General features: G+C 50.5%; 1 protein-coding gene across 2 annotated transcripts in view; it reads left to right on the top strand.

The window, feature by feature from the left end:
* The window catches only part of ZNF362 (zinc finger protein 362), a 40,557-nt gene extending 15,175 nt beyond the window's left edge, over positions 1–25,382 (top strand). For both annotated transcript variants that reach the window (XM_061388647.1, XM_061388656.1), the window contains exons 3-9: positions 4,450–4,513; positions 4,687–4,933; positions 8,270–8,591; positions 9,255–9,479; positions 20,002–20,080; positions 20,182–20,340; positions 23,559–25,382. In XM_061388647.1, the coding sequence (XP_061244631.1) occupies positions 4,450–4,513; positions 4,687–4,933; positions 8,270–8,591; positions 9,255–9,479; positions 20,002–20,080; positions 20,182–20,340; positions 23,559–23,675 (1,213 nt within the window). In that variant the 3' untranslated portion in view covers positions 23,676–25,382. The remainder of the gene's footprint in view (positions 1–4,449; positions 4,514–4,686; positions 4,934–8,269; positions 8,592–9,254; positions 9,480–20,001; positions 20,081–20,181; positions 20,341–23,558) is intronic.
* The last annotated feature ends 2,428 nt before the right edge of the window (positions 25,383–27,810 follow it).

Below are 27,810 nucleotides of genomic sequence, written 5' to 3'. Positions count from 1 at the left end.
CAAGATCACACAGCTAGTGTTTTGGAGCCAAGATTTGAACCTGGGTGCCCTGGGCTCCAACTAAGGCAGGTTGTTCCATGGTCCAGATGAGGGGACAGTAGCTAGGACTTGTGAAGAGGATGCAGTGGATCTCAGTTTGGAAATGGAATCCCGGGGACGTGGCTGGTGGTGGGTCTGAACTGGGAATGGGGAGGTCAGGGTCTGTGGCAGGAGCACCTGGGCAGGTTGGGATGCCCTACTCAGAGGGGATGGCTAGAGGGTTTACGTATCCCAGGGGAAGGCCAACTCCAGACTGAACAGCCCATGAGCAGTCAGGGAGGTAACTGGAAGGTGGTCCTGGATCTTCAGGGGGCAGCCAGGTCTAGGGGTGCAGACCTGGGGATTTTCTGGTATTTAAAGTCCTGGAGTGGATGGACCATCCAGGGACTGGGGCCAGTGGAAGGAGGAGGCTCCCGCTCATCCTGAGAAGCCTAGGCTGTGGAGGTGCAAGCTGGGAAAGAGACTGAGAAGATGTGGAACCCAGGGCTCATAGCACTGATCTCCAAGGGTCAGGGTGGCTGGGAGGCCATGAAAGATAGGACTGGGAGGTGGCCCACTGGCTTTAACCACATGGAGGTCCCTGGTGGCATGTGGCAGGTTTCATAGCCCAAAATTCTTTCTTTTCACAGAAGCTTGTGGGTCATGTGTCTGTTTCCTCCACTTAGCTCGGGGCCCCCAGAGGACAGGGCTCTTCTCTTTGCCTTCGATTCCCCAGCACCAGTCCCCAGTTTGGCCCAGAGGATGTATCCAGAACCAGTGGATGGGTGGATGGGCGGGCGGGTGGCTCTAGAAGGTGTTTCATTGACCCATCTGACTTTTTCACCTTTTTGAGCAAGAAAAATAAAATGACACCTTGCTTGCCCTACTGCAAGGATCAGGGGTGTGTACCTTGGGGCCCACCGCCCAGAGTCTTGGCTTCTGTCTAGAGCTTTGAAGCCTAGTCTGCATGTCCTGCCTGACTGCCAGCATGTCTCTTCTGCCCGTCTGGCCTGGACACTCAGCCTCCTCTGTCTCCGGTTCTTCTGTCCCCCGGTGCTGTCCTCAGGCTCCACCTGCTGACCTTGGTCCTCTGAGATACCTGGCTGCCCCGCCCAGCACACTCCCTGATGCCTCCTCACAGACAGCATTCCTTCCCAACCACTAGCATAGCCTTCAGGATGCTGCTGGCTGGCCTCCGTCTCTCCCCACTTCACCACTCTCCAGCTCTCTTTGGTGTTAGTGGGTAGCTGCTCACTGTCCCAAACCTGCTCCATGTCTGCTCAAACTGTTGCCTCTACCTGGATGCCCTTCTGCCTTGTACACCTGTCCTAAGCAGATATCCAGCCATCTCTATCCTGCTTAAAATCTCTCTCAACATAAGGTCTGCGTGGCTTAGCTTGGCCCCGGTCACCTTCCCACCCTGTCTTGCAGGTCCTAGGACTGCACAGACGCACACTCACCTTGAAGGTTTGTTGAGGTGCTCATGTGAGATGCTCTTGATGTGCGTCTGGCAATGAGTCGGGCCCTCAATAAGGGCTCAGAAAATCCACTCCTCCCCCTGCCTGTCTTCCCTCAGCTAACACAGGTAGACATACACCAGGATCTGGAGCATTGACCAAATCATGGAGTTCCTTAAGCCCAGCCCGAGAAGGACACAGAGGAGTGAATGCTGTGTGGATCAGATTCCATGACCCAGGGCAGACCCTGCTTCTTGTCCAGGGTTAGGGGTGGTTCCCTTCCTGATCAGGGGTCTGATAAGTGGCAGAGAGGATGCTCTATCCCAGCTATGGGACCCCCTACCTCCCTGACCAGTGAGGAGCTTTGGGAAGCCTGGACTTGGCATCAAACTCAAGAGGAGGAGAGGACAGTTCCCCTGGACCAGTCCAAGGAATGGTTGGGTACAGTGGGCAGAGCACTGGGCCAGGGCAGGAAAGAGGCACAGGGGCCTCTGTCAATCCCATTTTACAGATGAGAAAAACAGAGGTTCAGATTGCCGATGCCCAACACTGCAGGGCAGTGCTTCCTTCTGTTTTCCCATCTGTGTGGCCAGGAGCAAGTGCTTCCCTGGTGGTGGCCTAGCTTCCTCCTTGGCGAAATGGGGGTGCAGATCTTCCCAGATTCCTGGGGCTCTGGTGAGAATGCTGCTGGGTACAGAGGGCATTGTACACCATCAGCGGTGGTGGATAATTGTGTGGGATTGCCTTTAAAATGAATCTGATTATTTATTCCTTCATTTATTCATTCTGTCCCGCAACTCACATTGTTGATCACCTTTGGGCCTAGGCACTGATGATGCCAAGCTGAATGAGACAGGTGTCTTCAATTCCCAGTCCTCTCTGAGGCAGCTCCCCAGCTCCCCTTTCCCTCAGCCCTGGAGCCTTCCTACCCTGGCTCTACAGTTCAGATGACTTCACATTTTCCCCAGTGGACAACAGCAGGGGAGGGACAGGTCTGAGACTTCTGAATGGAAGGGTAGTGGGTGCCATGCCATCCTAACACAGGGCCTGTCCACAATCCTAGTCAGGATGCTTTGTCCTTCCTCCGAACAGCTGGAGGGACTGATGAGCTGGACGTTGGGAGTCGGGCAGATCAGAGTGGGGATCTCAGCTCCCTGCTTACTTGCTGTGTGACCTTGACCAAGTCACTCTACCTCTCTGAACTTCAGTTGTAAAGTGGGGATGAGGAGTGTACCTGCCTTTTAGTGTCAGTGTGCCTGGCACAAGGTGGGTACTTAGTAAATGGCAGCCTCCTCACTGATTTTACTGGGTTGAGGTCTTTCTTTGAAAGGAGATGATCCAGGGACCTGGAGCAGTCAGGGAGAACTCCAGGCAGGAAGTGCTGGTATTGGGTTGTGAGGGATGGGCTGTGTTGGATGGGTAGAGAGAAGGGCAGCTTGGTGTTTGTGGGTGGCGGAAACAGGAGGGCTTTTAGAGCTGCCCAGCCACCCAAGAGGAGGGCACTCTGATTCCCACCTGGCCAGACTCAGACCCAAACCAACCCCCAGGCTGGGAGTGAGAGGCAAGACTTTTATATACAGGTATTGAGTTATATGCATGTGGATAATTGTTCCACCAAGGGCTGGGGTTTGCAAAACACATTCCCCAGAGGAAACAGCTTGAGCAAATCTGATGTCTAGTTTTGACTCTTGGCACCCTAGCCCTGTGGTCTTGGACAGGTCTCTTCCCCTCCCTCCAAGCCTCAATTTCTTCACCAAAAGTGGGATAATAGCTCCTGTGACTACTCTTCAAGTAAAGATCACAAGCAATAATTTATATAAAAGATCTTTCTTAAAGTGTTGAGATTAGGTTGTATCCTTACAGAGGGTTTTTTTTCCTGAAACCCTCTGCCTGCAATTCCAGTAGGGCTTCTCCCGCTTGTAGAGCCAGGAAAAAAAGGTTCAAGACACTTCATTTCAGCCTTGCCTGTCAAAAGAAGCAGTTCCATGTAAGTGACCAATACCAGTAGGCATTTAGTTAGTGATTTCTGTAAGGGACAGATAAAGAAGAGAAATTTGATAGGGAGCGAGACTTCATGGAATACCCCTGTCCAGCACAGGCTCTGTAAGTCACTTCTTGACTTACTGTAGGGCCACAGGAAGACGTGAATCCTCTGGAAGACAAAGATAGCTTTGAAGGCCCATCCTTCATAGTGCCCTGGTTGCAAAGCCCTTCTCACTGCACAGGAACTTGCCAGAGCTGAGGGCCACCAGACAAATGGTCACATTCTTCTACTGAAGGGTCCCAAGCCTCAGGCCTCTTCATTCCCCTCTTAAGTACAGTGTTCTGACACATCCTTATAAGCAGAATGTTGTACCTGGCCATGCTTGTTTCTTGAGGAGAACTTTCCAGAGGTACAATTCCCTGGGTCAAAGGGCAATACTGTAACCATTTGAGTCCCCATAAATCATCCTGCCAAATTGCCCTTCACACACAGAAGCAGTTACCTGGTGACCCAAGTTGCCCGCTGTGTTCTGTGGGTCAGAAGGGCAGGGATCAGGGAGGGGCGGTTGCCTCTGCTCTGCGGCCATTGACAAGGTTGCCCCAGGACTCCTCAGTTTGTCCCTGGGCAGCAGACTTGTGTGTCTAATCCATGGGGTTGGCTCTGCAGCCTAGGGTCTCTGTGGGGGGACAGGGAGTAGTCCACTGGCATCAGGGTGATTTGGGAGGGGTGATTTGGGCTGGCGGGTGCTCTGTTCGGGATAGGCCCTTGCTCTCTGGGGCCCACTGTGGGAAACGCTGAATTCCAGAGCTTCAGCCTGGAGGTGTGGTTCTTTGGGCCTGGTGGAAATCCTGCTCTGCTGTGGGGTGAGGGTCCCACGGGGGCAGGGATCCCAGACACTGGCCCAGACTTGAGCGGGCATAGCTGATGGGAGCTCACCCTTGGCCGATGGGGAGGGCCCTCTTCCCTGTGACAGTCGCTCTCTCCCCACAGGATGGCCGAGCCTCGATTTAACAACCCCTACTTCTGGCCCCCTCCTCCCACCATGCCTAGCCAGGTAAGACGGAGCGTCTCCCCTCCTGCCGCCCTTCCCTTCTCGGAGCGGCTTGGGTTTCCGCCGGGCTTTGGCTGCTGCCTGCGGGACAAGGGGTTCAAGGGTGGCCTGGCTGCCCGGGGCCGGGGCCGGGTACGGCCCAAGCCCTCTCAGTCCCTCTCTGCTCCCTCCCGCAGCTGGACAACCTGGTCCTGATTAACAAGATCAAGGAGCAGCTGATGGCGGAGAAGATCCGGCCGCCTCACCTGCCGCCTACTTCGGCCTCGTCGCAGCAGCCGCTGCTCGTGCCACCAGCGCCAGCCGAGAGCAGCCAAGCGGTCATGTCGCTGCCGAAGCTGCAGCAGGTGCCGGGCCTGCACCCGCAGGCCGTGCCGCAGCCCGACGTGGCGCTGCACGCGCGGCCGGCCACCAGCACGGTCACAGGTACAGAAGCCGGGTGGGCGGGGCTGGTGAAGACGGGGCGGGGACTACCGGGGAGGGGCGTGGCCATGTCGCCCGCAGCGGGGCGGGGCAGGCAGGGCAGGCAGGGCCTGGGACGGGGTTGGGGGGTGGAGCTTCCAGCCTTGCCATCCTGTATCCTGTTGACCTGCTTCACCAAGCCAGCCGGAGAGGGTCGAGGTTGGGTTGCTTGCCCGTCAAGGAAGCCAATTCCAGCGAATTTCAGGAATCTAGAGGAGAACCCTAACCAGACTTGTGTGGGGATTGAAGGGTGAGGGAAGACTTCCTTGGGTGGGTCCCCATGCGAGGAAGAGTTGGTGGTTGACTAGGGAAAATAGAGCAGCACGTGCAAAGCGAGCATGTGTGTCGAAAGCAAGAGTAGGACGGCGTCCAGGTGGGGAAGGTCAAAGGGTGATGAAACTCATCACCATCACGTGGCAGCTAACTCCAGGTGAGCATCTGTGTTCATCAGTGTCTGTGTTATCACTCCCCGCCCGTTCCGTGAGGTGGCTGCCTTTTACAGACTGAAGTACAAAAAACAGCAGCTTCCTGTGGTTCACCCTAACGTCTCCATTCAGCAGATGAGCGAACTGCGGCCCAGTTTCACAGCCAGTAAGCGGCCGAGACAGGCAGTGTGGTTCCAGAGCCCAGGTGTGAACCCTGTCGCTCTGCCGGGGCTCTGCTGAGGCCCCAGATTGTGAAGGACCCCGTGGGCCACCTGGGCAGTTTGGGTTTTTACCTTCAGGCAGTGGGAGCCCCTGGAAGTAGGTGAGGTTAGAAAGCTAGGTCTCTGGCTGTGAGGTGAAGACTTGGCTTGGTGGGACACTGGCATGGAAGCAGGGAGAGCTGCAGGAGAGGGTGGTGGCCTGGGCCAGGCAGCGGCAGAGAGGATGGAGAGAAGGGAAAAGAACTGAGGGATGCTGAGAAGGAAGAGCCCACAGGGCTGGGTGCTGGGCTGGATGAAGGAGTGGGAGGGTGGGCACCGGGGACACCCAGGCATTGCCAGTGAGATGGAATCATAGGAGGAACGGGGTAGGGGACTGACTGTGAGCCCAGTCCTGGATAGATTGAGGCTGCGGGCTGGAAAGACATCCTAGGCAATATTATGGGTCTGGGCTGCCTGGTGCCCACCTCACCCTGCTGGACAGGCTTTTCCTGGTGGCCACTGCAACTGGGCCATTGTTCCTCCTCTAGCTGGCCCCTGCCACCAGCCAGACGCGTCTCCCGCCTCCCTCTCAGAGATGCTTAAGAATCTTGGGGCCCCATGAGCCTCCCTATCCAGGCCTCCTCCAGCCACCCTCTGCACATTCCCTCCTTATTATGACCTTATTAAATTTATTTTTTCATTATAAAAGTAATATTAAAAAAGTAATATAAGCATATTAAGGGAAATTTGGAAAAAAAGAAACTGAGAAAAAAAAAAGTCACTCATAATCCCCAGCTTGTAACCCAGCAGCTTAGAGAGCCTTTAGTCCCTTTCCTTCTTTTTCCATCGTTTTTGTTTGTTTTTTAATGTGCAGGGGGTGTGTTTTGCTGAGTTTGTGGTAAGGCTGTACCCATGCCTTTAATTTCTTTTCCTACTCACCATTTTATCATAAACATATTCAGTGCATTTTTATTATAAAGGTAATTCATAGTCATTATAGAAAATTTAGAAATTGCAGACAAGCTGAAAGGAGAAAAAAAATTAACCCTTGTCCTACTATTGTTAGCATTTTCATATGTTTTCTCTGTATTTATTTTATTTTATCCTTTAATCACAGATATAAAAAATGGATGAATTCACCAGGTAAAAAATTCAAATAATATGGAAGCAGATAACGTATGAAAATCTCCTTTTACCAACAAATTCTTTGCCCTCCCTAGAGAGAAGCACAATTTACACATAGTTTGGTGTGTCTCTTTTCAGACCTCTTCCTGTGCTTTCACACACACACACATATTGTCTGTATATACATATGTTGTTTGGATGTGTGTATTTTTTGAAGACGTGGGTTCATGCTGTGTAGGATTTGCTTTTTCACCTGACAGCAGTTTGGCATTCTTTCCTCGTCACTGCATGTCTGTCTTATCTTCGTGGTTTCCCTGTTCTTCATCTTGTGATGAACCACATCTCTTTACACAGTCCCTACTGAGGATAAGCAAACTGTGTCCAGTTTTGTCTGATCATAGTTTTGTATGGAAGGTCCAAGTACACAGATCTTTGTGCTTATGTGCAAATAAATATCTCTTTATGGGCAATTTCTAGAATTAGAATTACTTTGTCAGAAGTCATGTACATTTGAAGTTTTAATGGCTGTTGCCAAAGCACCCTTTATGATTAAGGTTGATAAGCATACACTCCCAGCATGTATGACACACACGCCAAATACCTGTGTCAACTCTGGATATTATCTTTTCCAGTGCGCAAATTTGGGGTTTCTTTTTTTTTTTTTCAAGTGTAGTTTTAACTGTATGATAGATATCATTTTCATTTTTTGGTGTACTTTTCTTGATGTTATAAATGTTTCTAGTCCCTTTGTTTTTAAAATAATAGCTGTTAATACAGAACTTAAAAAAAGAAAAGTTCGTTGTCAAAGAATCAGATAGTTAAGCCAAAAAAATTGTTTTAAAATTACCCCTAATTCCACCATCCATATCACATGTTGGTGCATCTCCATCTCCTACTTAACTTTTTCTGTGCCTTAAATGTTTGTTTTTTTTTTTTTTTAATTTTACAGTCTCCTTTTTATCGGGCAGTTGATGTTCAGTAGAGAAAATTAATCACAATTTATTGAAACCTTCCCTAATATTGCATATTTCAGTTGCCTCTGATTTTTGCTGTTATAAATGACATAGTAGTGAACATCTTTGTGCTTCAGAGTTTTTTGTTTGTCTGTTTTTTGTTGGGCTGATTTCCAAAGTGCCCCTGTTATAGATAATCAGGCTCATTTAGTCTTTAGATGGGCTTCCCTGGTGGCTCAGTGGTAAAGAATCCACTTGCCAATGCAGGAGACAGGGGATTCCATCCCTGGGTGGGAAAGATCCCCTGGAGAAGGAAATGACAACCCACTCCAGTATTCTTGCCTGGGAAATCCCATGACAGAGGAGCCTGGTGGGCTATAGATCACGGGGTTGCAAAAGTGACTTAACAACAACTGTCCTTAGATGTCTAAAGAATCTTACACAGCTCTCATTTATTGACCCCTGAGTAAAACTCTGCAAAGGGAAGGGGAGGCTCAGAAAGGCTGGCGACCTCTCAGAGACACACAGCTGGGTGGCGGGGGCTGACCTGGCCTCTGGCTGCCCCTCACCCCTGTCCCCACCCCCATGTCTTCACAGGTCTGGGAATCTCCTCCCGGACCCCGGCTGTGAGCACGTCGGAGTCGAGCGCGGGCACGGGTACCAGCAGCCCGTCCACACCCACCACCACGAGCCAGAGCCGCCTCATCGCCTCGTCCCCCACCCTCATCTCAGGGATCACCAGCCCCCCCCTCCTGGACTCCATCAAGACAATCCAGGGCCACGGCCTGCTTGGCCCCCCCAAGTCCGAGCGCGGCCGGAAAAAGATCAAGGCGGAGAACCCAGGGGGGCCGCCTGTCCTCGTAGTCCCCTACCCCATCCTGGCCTCGGGCGAGACTGCCAAGGAGGGCAAGACATACAGGTGGGGGTCTTGGTGGGAGGGGTCCAGCGGGCTTGGGACAGAACCTGGTGCCTCAGGGCTGCCTCTGGAGCCTAGCAGTGGGAGATTGCAAAGAGGGGGGCCCAGAGGCTTGAACGTGGAGGTTGTGGCCCAGAGGGGTGGGGCCTCCTGACGCCTCCCACCCAAAATCCCACAGCCTGGGATTTTGAGAGTCTACTTCCTTCTCTCTTCAAGCAGTATTGTCAACCCTCAATGTTAGGATCATCTGGAGAGCTTTTCAGAAATGCCAGTGCCAGGGCGGTACCTCCAGAAATTCTGATTTAACTTATCGAGGGGAGGCATATGGAGGGCCTGGGATGAGCCATTTCAGAAAGCTCCCCAGATGATTCTAAAGTGTCTATAGCCAGGGCAGAGAACTCACCGAGTGTTGGAGCCCCTCTCCCAGAACCACGGCCCAGCAGGCAGCTCTTCCCGGTGAGGTGGAAGCCTGCTTCCCAGCCTGGTGTCAGCGTGCCTCGAGGGGAGGATGTCCAGGCTGGGGGCCTGCCTGTAGCAACCCCCCCGGGCCCTCCTCCCAAAGCTCTGGCCCTGGTGCAAGGTCTCTCTGACAGAGAGGGTCTCCCCTCAGCTCTCCAGGCATGGTTGGAGGGATCTTCCCAGGGTGAAGCTGCCTCTTGCCCGCAGGTGTAAGGTATGCCCGCTGACCTTCTTCACCAAGTCCGAGATGCAGATCCACTCCAAGTCGCACACAGAGGCCAAGCCCCACAAGTGCCCGCACTGCTCCAAGTCCTTTGCCAACGCCTCCTACCTGGCCCAGCACCTGCGCATCCACCTAGGCGTCAAGCCCTACCACTGCTCCTACTGTGATAAGTCCTTCCGACAGCTCTCCCACCTCCAACAGCACACCAGGTGAGTGGCCAGCCTGGCGCTGCCCTGCTGCAGCTGGCTTCAGCTCAGCCCCTGCGCCCGATGCAAGGCCCTTCTCTAGGTGCCTTCCCCAGACTCTTTTGCTTGGCATACAAGCCCTTTTGTGATACAGCCTCTTTGGTCCTCCCTGGCCTCAACTCTTACTACTTGCCCTGCCCACCATTTGTCATCTGTCTTTGCATGTGCTGTGTCCTTTACCTGATGCACCATCCCCCTCCTTTCCCTTGTTTTTCTGGCCCTCTCTTATCCATCTGTCAGTAAAACCTCCTCCAGGAAGCCCTCCCTGGCCCCCTGTGCTGGTTCCATAGCCCCTGGGCTTCCCCATCCAAGCAGTGGTAGACTGTCTTCGACTTGCCTGGTTATTTACCCACCACCCCCAATATATTGGGGATTCTTGAAGGTGAGGGCCCAGTCTCCTCCATTTCCACATCCCCAGTGGGTGGCACATATTAAGCAGTGAAGCATTTATTTAATATTTGTGGAATAAATAGAACTGACTTTTCCAGGGCGTGTGATTCATCCCTTTAATGAATATTTACACAGCCCCCACCATGTGCAGGCATGCCCCTCGGTGCTGGGAACACAGCAGTGAACAAAACAGAGACAGATTCCTGCCCTCTTAGGGTGTGCAGTCTAGTCGAATATGTGAAAGGGAGATTCAGAGATAGACATGTTTTAAGGGAAAAAAGTTTTTGCAGGGGAGTACAGGCATCAGACTGGCTCACCAAATAAAAACACCATAGTATTTAAAGAAATAAACTAAAGGTTACCAAATTACAGTTCATCTCTTCAGAGGAAAGGAGCCCAGCAGTTTTCTCGCATGATGGTTCTTGTATCTCTAAGCACGGCTGTCTGCCAATATCAGCATTGCGAAAGTCAGGATAAAGTAGTTTCTGCTGCAGAATTCGTAACTCACAGAAAGTGCTCAGGGGTTTCTGTCTTTCGGGCACTAAGACTAGACAGAGGGACCTGAGGTTTGGTTTTGTTTTTGTAATTTATCCATGTCTGTCCATTGTCTTTGTATGCTTTGTCCCAGAGTGCAAGATGTTATGTCTGTTTCTCAGACTTTGAGGCATGATGAGTAGGTTTGATGGTAAGGAACAAATAACAGGATGACCTCAAGATGGCATCAGTCTGCTTTTCTCATCCCCATGCCTCCTAAGGCATGGATTTGACCACATAGATTAGTTTCAGAAACTTTCTGATTTTGTCATGAATTTATTTTTTGAAGTTTGGCTAGCTTTATGGATATGCATGCACGTGTGCTAAGTTGCTGCAGTTGCGTTTGAGTCTCTGCAACGCTATGGACTGTAGCTACCTCTGTCCATGCCATGCCCTCCTCCAGAGGATCTTCCTGACCCAGGGATCTGGCCCTGCATCTTTTAATGTCTCCTGCATTGGCAGGCAGGTTCTTTATCACTAATACCACCTGGAAAGCCCAGTGAAGTGCTGATCAGTAAACAAAGTCCCTCTGCTTGTTTGGTTATTAAAATGAGAGCATGTGACCCCCAAGGTTTGAAACGTAACTTCTGTCAGGAGATTTTTTAAGGCCCTGGGCTATAATTTTAATCTGTGTATGTGTGAAAAGATTTTTCTTACCGTGTTATCTAATCAAAGATCTATCTAAGTTCCTACGTAGGATTAGGAACCTAGACCCATCAGATTTCACCTCTTGCTCAGGTTGTGCCTATACAACCTGTGATGGGAGAGTTACCATCTGTTTGGAGAATCCCTCATTGGTCAGTGTTTCTGGGCTGGCAGGAATGACTTTGCTCATAACCTTAAAGGCAAGGATTCCACAAGCCATGGAGTAGATTCAGTCCGGTTTCCTGGAAGCCTGGGGAGGCTGTATTCCCACTTATGAAGTACAGGCCTTGTTTCTTGCTATCACGCTGTCATGCCTAATTCAATGAAATTTGTCTTCAAATGTGACATTTCTGGCATGGTCATGGTTACAAATTTGATTTACCCAATTATATCCCATTAGGAAGGAGGACAGATTCTCAGTGAACCTGTTTAGAGAAACGAATGGTTCTACGAAGGACAAGTCTCAGTAAAGGCACTTTGAGTATTTTTTAGCAATCGTTCTGGGTAGATTTGCAGACACGGCCAATTACATGTCTTTTTAATAGAACTATCATTTTTAAATTTCCTTGATATTTCATCAGCTTATGTTAAATGTGTATAGTCCCCCTACACCCTACCCTCTGTGATTCTGCAGGACTAACTGGAGCAAGGAACCATTTAAGGAATATTCTAGTCTAGTTTGTTCAAATATAGCCTTCTAAACTGAATAATAGTGGTAGATCAAAGGAAAAAAAAAGGGGGATTTCTCGTATATTGGTGATGGCTCAGTTGGTAAACAATCTGCCTGCAGTGCAGGTGACCCAGGGTTGACCCGTGGGTCAGGAAGATCCCTTGGAGGAGGAAATGGCAACCCCCTCCAGTACTCTTGCCTGGGAAATCCCATGGACAGAGGAGCCTAGCGGGCTACAGTCCACGGAGTCACAAGAGTCGGACATGACTTAGCAGCTATTTCTGTTAGAAGATGGAATATTAACTGCAATTAAGTCACTTTTATCCAGTCCCAGATCATAATTCCTATTCCCTGATCTTGGGGAGTTATCTGCTTTGCAAAATTATCTCCTTCTGGACTAGACTTGGATCCTGGCTGCCTTGGCCTCAGGCAGTATAGGTCATGGTGATGGGGCATCTTGGAAGCCTGTGCCCTAGGTCTCTTCCCAAAGTGTAAAGAGCCAGTGCACTGGTCCAGTCCTCTCCTGAGGCCACGCACTCCTGATATTTCTTTCAGAAGACTCAAGCTCTGACCTGAAGCACAGGGCTTTACGTAAGTGTGAGGCAGAGAGCCAGATGTGTTGCTAAGATTGAATGACTCTGGTCTATTTATCACATACTCAACAAAATCAGAGTGGAGGAGAGTGGGGTCCTCTGTTCAGGTGTGATGTATAATCAGTTGTTCAGATTCAGAGCAAATTTTTTTAAACTTTTTACTTTGTATTGGGGTATAGCCGATTCCCAGTGTTGTGATAGTTTCAGATAAACAGGGAAGGGATTCAGCCATGCATATACATGTATCTATTCTCCCCCAAACTCCCCTGCCATCCAGGCTGCCACATGACATTGAGCAGAGCGCCCTGTGCTAAACAGTAGGTCCTTGTCGGTTATCCATTTTAAATGTAGCAGTGTGCACATGTCTATCCCAAACCCCCTAACTATCCCTTCCCCGCATTCTTCCCACTGACAACCGTAAGTTCATTCTCTTAAGTGTGAGCCTTATCCTATTTTTAAGTAAGTTCATTTTTCTCATTTCCTTGTAGATTCCACATATAAGGGATGCCATACGATATTTCTCCTTCTCTGTCTGACTTTAGTTCACTCAGTATGACAATCTCTGCATCCATCCATGTTGCTGCAGATGGCATTATTTCATTCTTTTTCATGGCTGAGTAATATTCCATTGTGTATATGTACCACAACTTCTTTATCCATTCATCTGTCAATGGACATCTAGGTTGCTTCCATGTCTTGGCTATTGTAAACAGTGCTGCAGTGAACATCGGGGTGCATGTATCCTTTTGGATCATGTTTTCTCCAGATATATGCCCAGGCGTGGGATTGCAGGGTCATATGGTAGCTCTATTTTTAGTTTTTTAAGGAACCTCCTTGCTGCTGTCCATCATGGCTGTACCAGTTCACATTCCCACAGAGCATATTGCAGGCAGCAAAGGCACTGACTCATCATCATGATCTTTTAATTGATCTCGTAAAACAGCGGCCCCCAGCCCTCAGGCCATGGACCAATAGCAGCCCATGGCCTGTTAGGAACTGGGCTGCATAGCAGGAGGCGAGCAGTGAACAAGCGAGCAAAGCGTCGCCTGTATTTACAGTCACTCCCCAATGCTTGCATTGCCACCTGAGCTCCACCTCCTGTCAGATCAGTGGCAGCAGTAGATTCTTAAAGAAGTTGGAGCTCTGCTGTGACCTGTGCCTCTGAGGGGTCTAGTTTGTGTGCTCCTTATGGGAATCTAATGCCTGATGACCTGATTCCGCGTAACGGTGAGTTGAATAATTATTTCATTATAGGTCATCATATATATTATGCACCATGTATCATTTTATTATATATTATGTAATAATAATAGAAATATAGTACACAGTAAATATAATCGGGTTGAATCATACTGAGACTACTGCCCTGCCCCTCTGTGAAAAAGTTGTCTTCTGCAAAACTGGTCACTGTGCCAAAAAGGTTGGGGGGTCACTGTCAAAGCGTGTGTTATGACTGGTACCAATAAGTAGTTAAATCTAGGAGAAAAATCTTTTCAAAGACATTTCTCTATGGATACTTCTAGTGCTGGTCTCTCTATACATGAAAATAAATTGTTGGGTTTTTTTCCTCCATCTTAAAAAGTACACAAATATATATGTTTATATTACATGTAATTATATATTACATATTATATTACTATATATTATATTTATATAAATTATATGTAATTACATATATACACACATAAAATTAACTCGGAGATTGAGCTTCTTTTCTTTTGATTTGCCAACTTTCTTATGCTAGAAACTTCATAGAACATGGGTACTCTAGTGTTTGGCTAATTAATAAAATGCGAAGAGTACAAAACGTGCTCTCATTGGGAGCATTTGTAAAGCTGGGGAGCAAATCTTTGGTGTTGCCCAGTGGCCAGCTGGAAACTCCCAAGAGCATCTGGGTGTAAAAGATACCTTGATAATTTATTATTCTGAATTGGGGGCCTGGATTTGAGAAATCTGGCAGAGTAGGCACAAAGCTGGCAGAGGAGGCAGAGTTGGAGCGTCAGTCTGGTAGGAAATAAACCCAGTAGCAAGTGATAATTAGAATCCTAGTGTTTTCAGAAATAGCTGTTTGTTTGAAAATATTATTTAAAGCTGTGACCAAACAAAAAATTCACAGGCCCTTGAGGGGAGAGTATTTTGTCAGAATGTTCCTTGTTCAGGGATTGCTCTCTGTTCTTGAGGGCACAGTTTTTTTTCCTTCTCTTTTTTTTCCCGAGTGATTTGAGTTCATAGTGGTTGGAAAGTAAACAAGCAACATAAGAGGGTCCTATCAACATTTAGGACAAATTATTAGTCATTACGCAGTGGCGTATGTAATTAAACCAATGTGTCCTAACCCAGTGACAAAGAGGTGGGTGTCCCCAGTGCCCGCAAGTCCCAGAATCCTTTAGATAAACAAACCCAAAAAAGCCAAACATAAAGAAGCAACCACATTCCAGGTTTCTTGTTTGCCACTATTCCACAGAGACTCCTGTTTTTTGCCCCTGGATCGAGAACCAGACGGTCAAGGCATATAATCAAATCCATCTTCCCAACATTGTGCCAGCAATAAAGGGGGTAAAAGAAGGTCATGTCAAAACAGAACCAGCTCCGGTCAAGTAGTAAAAGTGGAGCTAGAAGCAGGTTGAGCCAGATCCCCCTGGGAGTTGAGAGAGCTGTGCCTGGAAGCATGTGGGGGCTCGTGTAGTTTGAGTGGCCTGGCGGCTCTGGAGCGTCTGGGTGGGACCTCCATCTGTGAAAGGAAGGCACAAGATGGAAAGGTGACTCGCAAAGTGTTTGCGGAAATCCAGACTTCAGAAGGGTCAGCCCTGTAAGTCATAAATACCACGTGTCTTTAAGGAGAAATGAACAGGAATTTGCAGTGAGTCTATTCATGGTAGAGATACAGCAGATGTCTTGTGTTTCTGTAGATGAGGTAACACATCTGTAGGTAACACAGCTGTCAATGCCATGACGCAGAAATCAGGGGTAACCTTGTTTTATGAGGGGGTTAGTCCTCATAAACTAGCCCTCATGAGGGAGTCAGTTTGTGAGGTCTGAGAAAGGGCTCGGTGTTTTTACCTGTTTGGGGAACACCTGCTAGACAGTGGCCCTGGCTGTGCCTGTTTATTCAGGCTGCGGAGTGGGCTTTGCCTCTGTTTTCCTCCTCCTGGCTTTGTGATGCTGTGTGCATGTGCGATGCTAATTGTGGCAGGGTCGGTTTCCCAAGTGTGATGACAGTGACATCATAGCAGCAACCGCTCCTTGTCAGAGAGCTTCCAAGTGTCCGCTCCCGCGTAAGGCGTGCAAGGTATGCCTTATACCTACTTTGTATACATACAGGGTATCCATAAAGTCCGTACAGGGTATCCATAAAGTCCTTACACAGCATGAACCTGTTTCTCAATAAGAGACAATGAATCTGAAAAGTGCCACAGAGAGAGAGCCATCTCAAGGAAGGTCCATTTTTACTGTGTCTATCATTGTTTTAGTTACAAAACACAGTGGGACTAAGTCACTCAATGTAACATGCCATTTCTTACCTGGAAGATAGAGGATAAATGGTAACTAATGACTTCTCGATAATTCTATTTAAACATAGAATAAATTCCCCCTTTGTTTTTCATAAATTATCTTAAAAGAGATGTGAGTGTATTAAAAGCTAACGTTGTGAAAATGTCTTAGGAACGCTCCTTCTGTAAGTTACAGTCCTTAACAATCCATATTTTTTAAAAAATATTTATTATTTTGGGGTGCGTCAAGTCTTAGTTGCGGCATGTGGGATCTTTCGTGGGGAGCACAGGCGGCTTCACTTTGACTTTTCACTTTCATGCATTGGAGAAGGAAATGGCAACCCGCTCCAGTATTCTTGCCTGGAGAATCCCAGGGACAAGTGAGCCTGGTGGGCTGCTGTCTATGGGGTCGCACAGAGTCAGACACGACTGAAGCGACTTAGCAGCAGCAGCAGCACAGGCTCAGTAGCTGTGGCACGTGGGCTTACTTGCCTCGTGGGATCTTAGTTCCCAGACCAGGGATTGAACCTGAATCCCTTGCATTGAAAGGCAGATTCTTAACCACTGGACCACCGGGAAAGTCTCTACAATCCTTATTGTTATCCCCATTTTAGAGGTGAGGAAACTGGAGCTCAGGGAGGCAAAGTCTCTTGCCCAAGGCCACCCCGCTAAGAGGAGGCAGAAGTGAGATGTGAGCCAGAGTGCCAAGGTGCAGCCTGTGGCTTGGTGGGGGTGCGTGGAGGTGGGTGGGGTTGGGAAGTCAGGCTGCAGAAGAAGGTGGGGCGAGGTCCAGGCAGGAGAGCAAGGCGAGTCTTCTGGATGCCAGGGTGAGCTTGGGGCGGTTAGTGGGGTGAAGGAGCAGCCCAGAGGCACTGATTTCAGCTCTGCCTCCTTGCACTGCCCATGCCTGGAGTCGGTGGTGAGCTCCCCCCCATCACTACAGATGTTGGGAGTCAGGGCCAGGTGCTCCCCTAGTGGGAAGATGCCCTACAAAGAGATGACTCATTTTGGAATTGAGGACACGGCCCTGACTTGAATTTCAGAGGCTGAAGAACTTGGGGGCCAGTTATCAGGGGAACTGTGGCTCCCTGAAGCCCTTCTGAGCCAGCCCAGTGCTGAGTGCCATGCATAATGAGAGATCAGTGGCCAGAGGCAGGCTCTGGGCCAAAAGAACTCCTACCGCGACCTGGGAGGCCGATGGATGTGAAAAATCCCATGAAAGCGGGAAATATGTGATGGAGGTTGGGGAGGATCATCTGGGTTGGGTGTGGAAGGGTCCATAGCCCTTTCTAGTGAGAGATGGGAATGGTGTTCCCAACTAGGGGAATGGCACGAGCCAAGGCTCAGAGGCTGGTCGGGGGCTGGGGATTTGGATTCTGTCCCAGAAAAGGGGGTAACGTAGGGGTGTGAAGCAGGGCTGTGACAAGGTCGGATCCCACACTGCTGCTGTGGTGGAGGTCAGGAGAGGAGAGGCTGAAACTGAGAGTCTAGGAAGGAGGCTGGGCAGCTGGGGCACTCGGGGTGGAGGCCAGAGGAGCAAGGTCTAAAGCAAGGACCTGGTATCCCTGGAGAACCATCAGTCAGTCAGTCAACAAACACTTACGACATACCCTGAGGAGTAGGTGGTGAGGATAGGTGGTGATGATGTGAAGCGTAGTACTGCTGTCAGTGACTGACTTCAGGAGGAAAGAACTCACCTTCCTGTGTTTCAAGTCCTCTCTGAGGAGCCTGTGCCAGGCCCTGGGATGATGGTGGTGAAGAGACCAAGAGCATTCTTGCTCTCAAGGAGGGAGGGAGCCAGTGTCAGTGACTAGACATTGACAAAGCACGTGCCCACACACAGACTTCTGCTCAGGGGTAGGTGCAGGGGCCAGGCCTAGTCTGGGGTGTCAGGAAAAGCTTCCCCGATCAAGGGGCTTTTATACTGGGACCTGGAGTCTAGGTTCTAGCCAGGTATGAGCTGGGGGGAGACTGTGTGTAGAAGAGGAGCAGTCTGGATACAAGACGAAGGTAGGAAGGGACCTGAAATGTTCAGGGTGGGGTGGAGGGGAGGCGGCCGGGCTGGAGCCTTGGGGCGGGGAAGAGGCATGACCTGGGCAGCAGTGGGAGGCAAGGACTTTGGGGTGGGCATTGTGGGGTTTAAAACAAAATCAGCATACATCCTGGGGTGCCTTGGTCCCCTCTGCCACCTGACCCCTAGCTGACCAAGTTCCAAGCCCTAAGGGGGACAAGGATAGGATGAAACGGAAGGTTTCTGGCAGCAGGTGCAACTGGTCCAGGTGACCGTTAAGGTGCTCCCATTGTAGAGACGGGGTGCAGCTGCCTGGGATGATGTCCCCAAACATGTGACACCCCTAAATGTGCAGGTAGAACAGAGGTCCTCAGAATTGCAGCCCAGCTCCACCTGGCCTGTCTCCATGCAGCCTGAGATGCACTGTCCCTGCCCTTGGGGCTCCCCGTCTACTAGAGAAAACAGAGGAGGGGGCGGTCACGTGCTGAGGATGCAGCCAGGGCACAGGGGTGGTGAGCAGAAGCATCCATCAGACACGGTTGCCGATGAGAAATGGTCCTCCTACCAGGACGCAGGGTGCAGGAGCAGAAAGGTGAGGCTGATCGCAGGTGAAGGGCCCTGACTGGCACTCTAGGGATCTGGACTGTCAGTGTTCATAGTGGGCAGTCAAGGTCATGGGCTCACTGATGGCAGGGAGTGTTCCTTATTCCAGCCTGGTCAGCACAGGGCCTGGCCAGAGGGACCTTAGTTGTTTGATGAATCTGTTGATGGGCAGAGTAAACCAAGGGGGTTGGGGCTTTTGGGAAGGAGGTGGACCACACGGTCAGAGCTGGACTTCCCCCTCTCATCTAATGCTTGTTGGCAACTTAGGCAAAAGAGGTCCATGTCTAGCCTGCATTTCATTGCCCACCTGCTTGGCACAGGATTTGCGGAGCAGATGACTGAAGACAAGCCTAGGAGAGCAGGGAGGGCCTCCCGTCCCTGTGTGTGCGCAGCGCTCTTGAGCCTGTTTTGCACTAGATCCCAGTCCCCCTCCATCCTCACCTGGCTGCTGGGCGAGTGCAAGCAGCAACAGCCATCAGAAAGTGCAGCCATCAGCCTTGAAGTCACTGCTCCCAAGTCTCCTTCTCAGTGAGGACCCCCACCACCCTATTTAAGATTACACCCCGACATGACCCCTCTCATCCGCTTTCTTCTCAGAGCGCTTATTACCTTCTACACACACTTTACTTACTTATTTCATGCTTGCTTGTTTGTTTCCACAAGGCAGTGAGTTTGTCTGTTTTGTTCACTTATATGTTCTGAGCACCCAGGGTGGTTCCTGGCACACAGGTGCCCGACACAGTAATTGTTAAATGAATGAATAATAATAATAATGGTAAGTGGTGATGGAGTGCTGACTTTGTGCTGATATTTGGCTAAGCCCCTTTGCATATTACTAATGTAATCTTCACAAAGCCTACCCAGTGAGGTGGACGACTGCATTTTTATACCCATTTTGCAGATGAGGAAACTGAGGCTCAGTGATTTGACCACGGTCACCCGGCTAGTAAATGGTGGAACCAGGATGAGAACAAAAAGGGGCTCACAGGAAGGACACAGAGGGGCTGACCTTCAGGGCCACCCTGCCCTGAAGTCTCTCAGTAGCTGGGGTGACCAGATAGCCACATTGGGGGTGGGGGTGAGAGTAGGCAGGACATAGAAACTGGGGGCCAACTGGGGAGTTGTCTCCTGAGAGAGGCAGGCAGGCAGGAAAGGTCCTGGCAAAGCTGTGAATCTGTTCTTTTCATTGGGTTGGTCTGCAGGTGACTTTTAGAAGAGGGGCAGAATGCAGTCAAAGTAAGCCCACCACAGTGATTACGAGGCCTGAGTAGGTGCTAGTGGAGGGCTGGGTTTAGTGGGGCCCTGTGAGGAGCCTGGAGGCTCTGGTCACAGACCAGCAGTGGGAGGCTGGAGAAGAAAGGACAGGGCTCGCCTTTGAAGTCCCAGCTCTTGTCTGGGGCTCACTCGGGGTCAGGGGAAAGTGTGTGGAGCAGGGAGCCTGGGAGGCTTGGGGGCCAGAGGTGTGGGGCAGGCCAGCCAAGGGCTTGGGGGCTGGAGCTGGCCTGGGGGACCTGCCAGGGACTCCACCTCACTGGGCTCCCCATTGCAGAATCCACACAGGTGACAGACCCTACAAGTGCCCACATCCTGGCTGCGAAAAGGCTTTCACTCAGCTCTCCAACCTCCAGGTGAGTGCCTGCCTGCCCACCCCGCCTGCTAGGTGCACGGCTCCCTCCACCCCCTCCAGGGGAGCCCAGCTGCCTCCTGACCCCTGCTGTGCTCCCCACAGTCTCACCAGCGCCAGCACAACAAGGACAAGCCCTACAAGTGTCCCAACTGCTACCGGGCCTACTCGGACTCCGCCTCCCTGCAGATCCACCTCTCGGCCCATGCCATCAAGCACGCCAAGGCCTACTGCTGCAGCATGTGCGGGCGGGCCTACACCTCGGTGAGTGCCGGGCCCCTGGGAGCCTCTCCTTCACCCCAGCCCCCTCAGACCTGTACTGATGCTCCCGTTCTCCAGATGAGGAAACTGAGGCCCTGGAAGAGGGTAAGATCACAGTGAATGTCAGAGCTGGGCCATCCACTTCCCCGTTCTGTTTTTGGCTGCCTCAGGCTAAGCTCCTCTCAGGCAGCCTTTTAGCCTGGGTGCCAGAGGCGTGGTTTCCTCCAGGCAGTGGTGGAGGGGGCCTGTCACCCTGCTTCCCAGGGCCAGGGAAGGAAGGGGCCTTTTCCCCACTGGGGAAGCTGCAACCCCTATCATGGCCACAAGGGGGCATAGTGACCTGGCCCTGGAAAGGTGATCTACCAGGAAAGGTCCAAACAGGGCCAGAAAGGTGCCAATCCCCTATCCTCCGGTGGGGATTTCCCTAAACAAGGGCCTTTCAGACCCAGGGGAGGGAGTCCAGGTGAGTCACTCATGTGTATCCTTCAGCCTAATCAGATATTCTGGTTAACAGACCCCCACATGTACCCAGTGATCCCCAAGCCTCAGTTTCCTCATCTGTAAGATGGAGGAGCTAATAGTTGTTAACTCATAGCACTGTTGACTGGCAGAGTCAGCGCCTGATAGACCTCAGCTAACACAGTTATTTATTTACTCAGTGTTTACTGAACACTTGTGCCAGGCACTTGGGAATCAGGATGAATCAGACAGACGTATTCTTTGCCCCCAGGCAGGTTAAGAGTCTACTGCTGGAGACGGACGTTAAACAAGTAACCACACAAGTGAATATGTAGTGACAGGCCACGGCAACTGCTCTCCAGCAGGCTTTCTCAACCTCGGCCCACGCTGACGTTTTTCTGGGGGTGCTGCCCTGAGCATTATAGGATGTTTAGCAACATCCTTGGCCACATTCCACTTAGCAACCGCTCTTGGAAAATGCCTCTAGACATTGCCAAATGTCCCTTGGGGGAGAAATTGCCTCTGATTGAGAACCTCAGCTATAAAGGAAAAAAAGAAACATATGTTTTGAAAGACAGCTGCAGGGAGGATAAAATGGAGTTGGGGAAGGGAGATGGTTTGGGGTAGGTGTGTGAGGAAGTAGCATTTAGAAGAAGGCGTGGGGGATAATTCCAGGTGAGGAGAAGAGGAGGGGAGGAACTTTCCAAGCAGGGGGACAGTGAATGCAAACACCCTAGGTGGAACCAACGCAGTGTGTTCCAGAAACTGAAAAATAATTAGGTCACATGAGGCTGTGGGGCCCTGTTAGGAAGTTTGCATGTTTTCCCAGGTGGAGTGGGGACCATGGGGAGAAGACTGTCCAGGAGGGTTATTTTGAAAGTTCACTTTGGCTGGAGGGGGCAGATGGATCGCACCTTAAAGGAGGGGTCACCAGCCTTCAGAGCCATGGTTCTTAGAGGGGATCTGAACTCTGGGAGAAAGGGGCTGTCAGATCTCACCTGGCCTAAGGCCCCACCCTGAACTGGGCCTGACTAGACTCCACAGAACAAGAATAATTACCTTTTCTGAAAAAACATTTTAGTGGATTGACGTTTAAACTACTGTAGTACATAAAAGAAACATTTGTGACTAGTGAGCCCTCATGTTTCCGTTGGGGCTTCCCAGGTGGCTCAGAGGTAAAGAATCCTGTCAGTGCAGGAGATACAGGAGATCTGGGTTCGATCCCTGAGTGGGGAAGATCCTCTGGAGGAGGAAATGGCAATCCACTCCAGTATTCTTGCCTGGGAAATCCCATAGACAGAGGAACCTGGCGGGCTTCAGTCTATGGGGTCGCAAAGAGTCAGACACAACTGAGCACGCATGCACGCTGCCATCAGACCCCAGACTGCATCAGACTGCACCAGGTGCCAGGCTGCCATCAGACCCCAGGACCTGGCATCAACCAGTCCTTCCTCATCCATATCCCTGTTTTTTTGAAATAAAACTGACATATTGTTCCATCTGAAAATTTTCACTTTGTGTCTTAACTTATCCACAATACCTTTATAATACTTTAAAATGATTCACCATAGTCCTTAATATCATCAAATACTCAGTTGGTATTCACATTTTCATTTGTCTCATGGATGGCATAATTTATAATTTTATTTATTTATAAATTTTATTTTTTAATCAAGATCCAAATAAAATTCTTACATTGCACTGGGTCAGTATAGCTTTTAAACTATTCTTCCTTGCCCCCACCCTGATCCCAACTGCCTTTTCTTTGCAACTTACTCACTGAAGAATAGTCTCCTCGTTTGGATTTTGCTGACTGCTTCCCTTTGGTGGTGGTTGATAGCACTTTGTCACCACATTTGACGGCTTCCTCTGCCCGATGTTGAGCAAACTGAGGTAGGAAGCCAAGAAGTGGCAGATGGAAACCAGAGCACCACCAGGCAGGTTAGTGTGAGGGCCTGTGGGTCTGCAGGTGAGCCTTGGGTCACCTCACCCACCCAGTCTTGGGTGTCTCAGGTCAGACTCAGCCGAAGCTGGGGTGGTGCTCAAAGGACGAACCGAGCATGCCCAGTTTATGCTTCTAAAGTCACCAGTCAGATCAGGCCCCAATTCTTCCCAAGGGAGGGGAGAGCTTGGGGATGCTTCTGCTGGGGCTCCCATCACCACTTAGAATGAAATGTAGAGACTAGGGAAGCAGTGGTCCCCTCAGCCCTGCTGCTTGCTAAGAGCTTTACCCTCATCACCATAGCTACCCTGTGAAGTCCTTCCTTCCCCATCCCTGCCTGCAGAGGAGGAAACTAAGGCTTAGAGGGGCGAGCTGACTGGTCCAGCGTTCCACTGCTGAGAAATGGCAGAGCCAGGGTCACCCGCGGCCTACTGCTCCACCCTCACGGGGAGCACCGGCCAGATGGGGGCAGGTCTGCTCCACTGGACAGGACTCCACTGCAGCTGATTGGTTAATGGCCTGGTCCTAGAGAGTTCCAGGTGGTCACTGCTGAGGGACGAGCCTGATGCCTGCCTGTTCTCTAGTCAGCACACAGTGGGCTCCGACTCTGGTAAATGAACCAGCCCCCACCACTGGCAGAAATGCAGTATCCCTGCAACCAATACCAATGTCCATCTGGCACCCCCAAAGCTGTGGCTGTCCACCTCTAGCCGGCTCATCTACCCAGGAGCCCTCCAGTGGCCGCTTATAGGAACTGCAGCTCCCCCTGCGCCCTTGCCAGCAGCTGGTTTTAAGTTCTGAATCTCACCCCTGCCCGCAGGAGACCTACCTGATGAAGCACATGTCCAAACACACAGTGGTGGAGCACCTGGTGAGCCATCACTCGCCCCAGAGGACGGAGTCCCCCAGCATCCCGGTGCGAATTTCCCTCATCTGAGCCGACCCAAGGCGCCGCCCCGTCCTGCCCACTGGCAGACACAGACCCAGGCAGCACCGGCCCGACTCCCTCCAGGGGCCCTCCAGGAACAGCCGAGCTCTCTCATGACCTTCCTGACCTTCCAGAAAGCCTGGGCCGCAGAAGCCCTGCCCGGTCCAGCCCCGGGGGCGGCCAGGCCAACTGCAAGATTCTGGACTGTTTTGGTGGCATCCAAAGACGATCTCAGAGCACTTTGAACCTCTCCGCTGGGTTTTCCTTTTCTTCCCCCATCCTTCACTTGCTTCACTGTTTTTTTTGTTTTGTTTTGTTTTAAGTTTGTTTTGGAAAATAACAAAAAAAAAAAGATATTTATTGGCCAAGAAGTTGGTGCTGCTAAGACCGAGAAATGAAAAGAACCGGACAGATGGACACAGAGACCCGGAGGGCTGCGTGGGACCTTCTCTTGCCGCGGCCTCGGGTCTTGAGGGGAAGGCGCAGGCCTGAGAGTCTGGACCACAGTGGGGCTCCCCGGTGGGAGGGGCAGGAAGCAGCTGGAGTGAGCCACTCGCCCCCCCGCCGGCTGCCAGCTCGAGCCTCCAGAGCTGCGCCCTGGGCATCACTGAGCAGAGGGACGTGGCAGCTACCAGGGCTGCCCGGGCTTCAGGAGACAGATGGAGAGGGGCCGGGAGGTCCGCAGGACCGAAGGGTGCAGGGTTGGCTGGGCTGGGCGCAGGCCCAGGGACACGGGGTGGGGCGGGCTGGGTAAGACCCGGTGCCCCCACTGCCCTGAAGACCACCCCAGTCTACCTCAGTGCTGGCCAGGAAACCTATCGGCTACCTCTCCCACCATCCCAGACTGTGGGCAGCGGGGGAGGGAGTGGGCCTGGGGCAAGGATCCCCTCCGCTCTGCAGAATTTCCTCCGCTTGGGGCAGTGCCCAAGGAGGGGTTACTTGTCTTCCCTGCCATGGAGGGGGATCCCCAGCCCAGGCCCTAGGCCGCTCGGCAGGGAACAGATCCTTGGGGAGGAGGGTCCCAAGAGCAGACCCTGCCCTCAGCCCCCACAGACACACCCCAATCTGAAAGCCATGCGTGTCCGTGTATATAGGAACTATGTACAGAGCCCGGAGAAGCCCCCTCTACATCCCCTGGGGAAAAAAAAAAAAAGAAAACTAGACAGAAACTCATCTATATATTCTGTATCTGGAGTTCCGTTTTGAATATTAACTGTGTTATTTTTATACACTTTTTAAGCCTTAACTCGCCATTGATTTACCAGTTTAACGTCTCCCGGGGTTTCTTTTCCCACGGAGTTCTCCGCCCCGCCCCCACCCCTTTGTTTGACTTGCGTCGTCTGATACTCAGTATTGTAGCTTTTCGTCCGCATGTTACTACCCTGTAAATACGCTGTTATACATACTGTTAACACCCTTTGCTTTTTTTCTATGGGACCTCCAGGCCACCGTATTTAGAACTAGTTACCTTATTAAAAAAGAGAAAACAGTCTGTTGGCTTCTCAGTCTGCATTGTGGTGGCAGGGAGGTGAGGGCAGGTGCTCCCCCCCCAATGCGCTTCAGGAACACAGTTTGCGTTCTATTTAAGAAAAGGGCTGGGGAGGAGAAAAAGGTCAAATGTAGGGGAAGACACAAAAGGGGGCAAGAAACAGGAATCCCAAACCCTCTGCTCTTTGTATTTCTCTGTTGTGAAGAATAAACTGTACCTGCAGCCGGGTGGCAGCGGTGTGTGTGCTCTGTGCGAGGGCGGGGCCGGGGGGCACCTTTCCACGCTCCTCTCCCCTCCCCCGCGCCACCCCCTCCAGAATTGGGAAGGAAGGGAAATGGCCTGTCTCGTGTCCATCACTTGCAGCCAAGAACCACGAGGGCTCCGAGGAGTGCAGTCCTCCATGGGGACTCATGGTTGAGTCAATTTCTCTCTCCCAGGGCCAGCCTTGCTAAGCTCTTGGGGAATTCCTGCATTTCCCTCCTAGGCAATCAAAACATTGACCCCCCGACCCCCCATGGGGAAGCTGTGTGTGAAGGGGCCTTCTTGGTCCCCTCAGTCACTGGGATAGCTGGAGGCTGTGAAACTGGAGCTGCTGTTGCTGCTGCTGCAGGAGTCCCAGGATGAAGCTGACTCCGAACAAAGCCAAGAGGAGAGCCGGAGACACATCACGGAGTCCTGTACCTGGCCCAGTCCCAGCACTGACTTGTTACATAAGCCAGTAAATCGTCATTCGGGTTGTCCTTTCGTTTTCCTCCAAGAGTCAGTTGCTAAACGTTGACCAGCACACCACTGGCTGACTCTCCAATCAGAAATCTCCATTTGGTGAGTTAGGGACAAGTTTGGAGCTGGTGGGCACCTGATATGGAAAATCCTATGTAGGCAGGGGTGGGGTGGGCTGTGTTGTGCGGGAGACAAGCAGGAGGACAAAGGAGGCAGAGAAGCAGAGATGGACAGAAGAGACCAAGGGCCAGTGGCACCCTCAGCCCCTGACTTCGTCTCCATCTTTTGGCTAGCTCTAATTCCCTGCTTGCTCTCATATCAGTGAATTTATTCAGTATTTATAAATTGCAAATGGTGTAGCTTCTCTTCTTTTCACAGCTATTTGCAAGGCCTCCTCAGACAGCCATTTTGCTTTTTTACATTTCTTTTCCATGGGGATGGTCTTGATCCCTGTCTCCTGTACAACGTCACAAACCTCTGTCCATAGTTCATCAGGTACTCTGTCTATCAAATGTAGTCCCTTAAATCTATTTCTCACTTCCACTGTATGATCATAAGGGATTTGATTTAGGTCATACCTGAATGGTCTAGTGGTTTCTCTACTTTCTTCAATTTAAGTCTGAATTTGGCAATAAGGAGTTCATGATCTGAGCCACAGTCAGCTCCCGGTCTTATTTTTGCTGACTGTATAGAGCTTCTCTATCTTTGGCTGCAAAGAATATAATCAATCTGATTTCCGTGTTGACCATCTGGTGATGTCCATGTGTAGAGTCTTTCTCTTGTATTGTTGGAAGAGGGTGTTTGCTATGACCAGTGCGTTCTCTTGGCAGAACTCTGTTAGCCTTTGCCCTGCTTCATTCCGTATTCCAAGGCCAAATTTGCCTGTTACTCCAGGTGTTTCTTGACTTCCTACTTTTGCATTCCAGTCCCCTATAATGAAAAGGACATCTTTTTTGGGTGTTAGTTCTAAAAGGTCTTGTAGGTCTTCATAGAATTGTTCAACTTCAGCTTCTTCAGCATTACTGTTTGGGGCATAGGCTTGGATCACCGTGATATTGAATGGTGTGCCTTGGAAATGAACAGAGATCATTCTGTCGTTTTTGAGATTGCATCCAAGTACTGCATTTCAGACTATTTTGTTGACCATGATGGCTACTCCATTTCTTTTAAGGGATTCCTTCCCACAGTAGTAGATATAATGGTCATCTGAAAGATATTCCCATTTGAATGCAGAGTACCAAAGAATAGCAAGGAGAGATAAGAAAGCCTTCCTCAGCGATCAATGCAAGGAAATAGAGGAAAACAACCGAATGGGGAAGACTAGAGATCTCTTCAAGAAAATTAGAGATACCAAGGGAACATTTCATGCAAAGATGGGCTCGATAAAGGACAGAAATGGTATGGACCTAACAGAAGCAGAAGATATTAAGAAGAGGTGGCAAGAATACACAGAAGAACTGTACAAAAAAGATCTTCACAACCCAGATAATTACGATGGTGTGATCACTCACCTAGAGCCAGACATCCTGGAATGTGAAGTCAAGTGGGCCTTAGAAAGCATCACTACGAACAAAGCTAGTGGAGGTGATGGAATTCCAGTTGAGCTATTTCAAATCCTGAAAGATGATGCTGTGAAAGTGCTGCACTCAATATGTCAGCAAATTTGGAAAACTCAGCAGTGGCCATAGGACTAGAAAAGGTCAGTTTTCATTCCAATCCCAAAGAAAGGCAATGCCAAAGAATGCTCAAACTACCATACAATTGCACTCATCTCACATGCTAGTAAAGTAATGCTCAAAATTCTCCAAGCCAGGCTTCAGCAATACATGAGCTGTGAACTTCCAGATGTTCAAGCTGGTTTTAGAAAATGCAGAGGAACCAGAGATCAAATTGCCAACATCAGCTGGATCATCAAAAAAGCAAGAGAGTTCCAGA

The sequence above is a fragment of the Bos javanicus genome, chromosome 2 (assembly GCF_032452875.1).
Source record: "Bos javanicus breed banteng chromosome 2, ARS-OSU_banteng_1.0, whole genome shotgun sequence".
NCBI lineage: Eukaryota > Metazoa > Chordata > Mammalia > Artiodactyla > Bovidae > Bos > Bos javanicus.
Note: the sequence above shows the minus strand (reverse complement) of the source record. Positions and strands in the feature narration are given on the sequence as shown.